At 31.6% G+C, this 3343-nt stretch overlaps 1 protein-coding gene across 1 annotated transcript; it reads right to left on the bottom strand.

Annotated features, from left to right (window-relative positions):
- Positions 1 to 1086: 1086 nt before the first annotated feature.
- Vom1r43 (vomeronasal 1 receptor 43) lies at positions 1087 to 2010 on the bottom strand. The gene is given in 1 exon segment (NM_001008932.2): positions 1087 to 2010. A coding segment is annotated over 1 exon segment (918 nt). The 5' UTR covers positions 2005 to 2010.
- Positions 2011 to 3343: the final 1333 nt, after the last annotated feature.

Genomic DNA, 3343 nt, shown 5'->3' with positions numbered 1-3343 from the left:
GGCTTCATGTAGTAGAGAACTCCAATATGTGCATTAAAGAATTTATATTGACAATTTTTGACTATATACACTTAGTGTAAACTATCATAAAATAATTTTGTTCATGTACAAAATATAATTTCCGAAAAATAACTACCCTGTGGTTAGAGAACTAGATCAGGAAAGAAGAGCAATTGGTCCTTTTTAGGGTATACAAATTCAATTCCCAGAATCCACTTGCTGGTTAGCAGTTAGATTTAAATAATGTCAAACAATTTTTTTCTGAAATGATTAAAATATTCAATGTGCATAAATGTTTGAGGGTTTACCTGTAATATACATATAAATATAAGCATTTCTATATGTATATGAATGTATGTATATGTATGTGTATAGCTATGTATTCTTGCTAATTCTGGGTTGGGATTTTTACATCAATTTTAACATATATGATCATATATCCTCATGACTAATTTTATATTTTAAATATGAGAAATATGTGTCATTTTTACCTTAAAATGAAAACTTTTATTAAAAGATTGATTTTTTACAGTTAAAATAGTACATATATGTGTCATGTTGACAATATGAAATTATTATCTCACATTTGCTTGTTTATATTACTGTGAGGGTGTTTCAAAGAAGTTCTTTTGAGAACAGAAGACCCACTTTGAACCTTGCTGATATCATCCCATAGGCTGATGTAAATGGCCAAAGAAAAAGAACTAAGAACAGAAATTCACATGTGTGCTTCCTGACTGTGAACTAGAAATTAATCCATAATTTATACCTATCTCTCTACAAATCCATCTTCCCTTACTGCTTCTATCTTACCATGATTAACAGAAACTTCAGACTGTGGTGTAAAACAAGCTGTTCCTTCTTTGAGTTGCATTTACCAGGTATTTTGTCAGAGGAACCCAAAAATAATAATAATAATATCTATCAAATGGTTTCTAAACAAATGACTATTGATTACTCCACATTATGAAAGAGTAAGTCTAAATATGGAAGTTTCAGCATTGTAGCATTGTACAACAAATAAAAGAATATGAGAATATCTAAGAATGTAGAGATGACCAGGGCACACATCATACTCAGAGGAAGCTATCTCTTATCAGAGCATGGTAAAAACAGGCTGAAACTAGTCTTCATATTGGTGATGAGAACAAAGGGGGAAAATGTGGGAAAGCATATTTCTATAAATGTAAATACATTTACTCCCCATAGCACTGGATATTTGGAACAGGTTCTAATGACAGTCACAATGGAAGAGTATGAGTAAGAGATGACAAAGGTGCACAGCAGGATAAGGATAGTCTGTGTGGCTCTGTCTTCAGGTGAGGTTTTCAGAAAGTGAGCACTGTGAATATGCTTGACATGCCTCTTGTGTCTATAGAGAATACTCACCATGGAAACACTTGAGCAGGCCATGAGACCCAGATACAGTCCATCAGAGAGGCACAGTAAGAACATATATAGTGCAGTTGCCACATTGCCAGAAGCAAGCAGTGAGCAGTATTCATAATGCACTCTCTTAATAGAATTTTTTGTGTAACTGAGGCTTGACACACTTGATGGGATCATGATGTTCAGAGGCAGGTGCACAAACCAACTGACTGAGCAAGAAGGGCCAATATACTTGGTGGCTCTCTGCTTAAGCTTTATCCACCTGGAGTTTCTGGGGCTGATTGTGATTGCTTGAAAGCAACTCAATAGGCACATCATATAAAGGGACATCCCCCTTGCTATTCTATAAATATACAATATTAATTTACACCCAATGTCATCCAAGAAAACCTTAAATCCAAAATAAGACATTGTCGGGGGAATACCTCTTGAGATGATATTCAAGCAGTTGGCAAAAGTCAAGTACTCTATCATCAGATCTTTGGGCATTAAATGCTTCCCATTTAATATCAAAATGACATAATAAAATAGTATTGAAGTGTTGCCTAGCACTCCCACTGTAATCTGGGAGAAGAGAAATACTCCCATTGCAAAGTTTTCAGATGCCATTTTCATTCCTATTGTAAAATTGTTAAATTTATGTAATAAATTTAATATATGTATATTTTAATATATATTTAAATATAATTAACATTTTATTCTCTTATACTGTTATACTATATTCTATTATATATAATATACTATAGTAACTCTAGTAAAGTATATTTTAATATAAATAAATAAAATAATAATACATTTTTTATTGTCTAAAGACCCTGAACATGTATTATTAGTATGCATTATTTCATGAAGTTAGCTTAAATAAAACATTCATCATTTTAATGTATTCATACAGCTCTCACTGACAAAATGGAGGGTTTAAAATGTTTTCTTTATAAATTAGATATCCTCTATTATTTTATGGGACATATTGTATAAGGTTACTCCAGTTTCATGTTTTCTCTGGATGTGATGGTGAAGGACATATTTCATTTTAGGACTCTAAAGACTAACCTGGCTACAGAGATAGTTCCAAGACTATTACTGCTACACACAGACAAACCCACTTAAAAAACCAAAACAGAAACCAAAATTAAGATTAGTGTATATATTCTTCTTTTGGCTGAAACTAATGATTTGTGCTCTATTTTCAAAGAGCAAAACTTTAAAACATGCCTTTTTATTAAAATACACCTGAAATAGATTTTTGAAATTCATCAAGAACTACAACAGAAAATATTTGAAAATTATATTTGAAATGACTGAGAAGAAAAATTATACTTCATTTTAAGTTTGCGTAGTTTTCAATAAAGTGTTTGTTTAGGAGGACAAAGGCTTTACAGCTCTTAGAACTTGATTTGTAGACAGTTGTGAGCCACCAGTAGGAACTAGGAACTGAATATTAAAAACAGTAACAGTACTATGCACTCTTACAAATTAAGTTATTACTCTACCATGAAAATATTTAAAAATCAATTTGTAAAATCCAAAATATAAAATAAGTTGAAATGGGTTCATGATTTGGATAAATTCCCTACAAACAATTAAGAAATATCTGAAGTATGTGGAGAAATTGGCTCAACATCACCAATATTTAAGGGACTGCAATGAGAAGATGCAAATCATAGTTGAAATAAGAGATCACCATAAACTGTATAAATACATGTTAATAAAACAAATTAACATGAGTAAAATCAGGAGTTAAACCAGTTTAATATGTGGAGGAAGGAGCCCCAGTGTAGACTCTATAAGAAAGTAAAATAGTGTAGAGGTATAAAAATTAGTGTTGTTTGTCTTCAATAAAATTGAAAAGTAATTACCAAGTTCCAAATGTAGTGTTACTGAAACTCCCACATCTTAGGTTATCAGCTGTACATAACATCAATACTGTACAAGGATCTGGAGACAAGAAAGT

Source organism: Rattus norvegicus, chromosome 1, assembly GCF_021556685.1.
Source record: "Rattus norvegicus strain SHRSP/BbbUtx chromosome 1, alternate assembly SHRSP_T2T, whole genome shotgun sequence".
Lineage (NCBI taxonomy): Eukaryota > Metazoa > Chordata > Mammalia > Rodentia > Muridae > Rattus > Rattus norvegicus.
The sequence above is the reverse complement of the archived record's forward strand: the minus strand, read 5'-3'. Positions and strand labels throughout refer to the sequence as shown.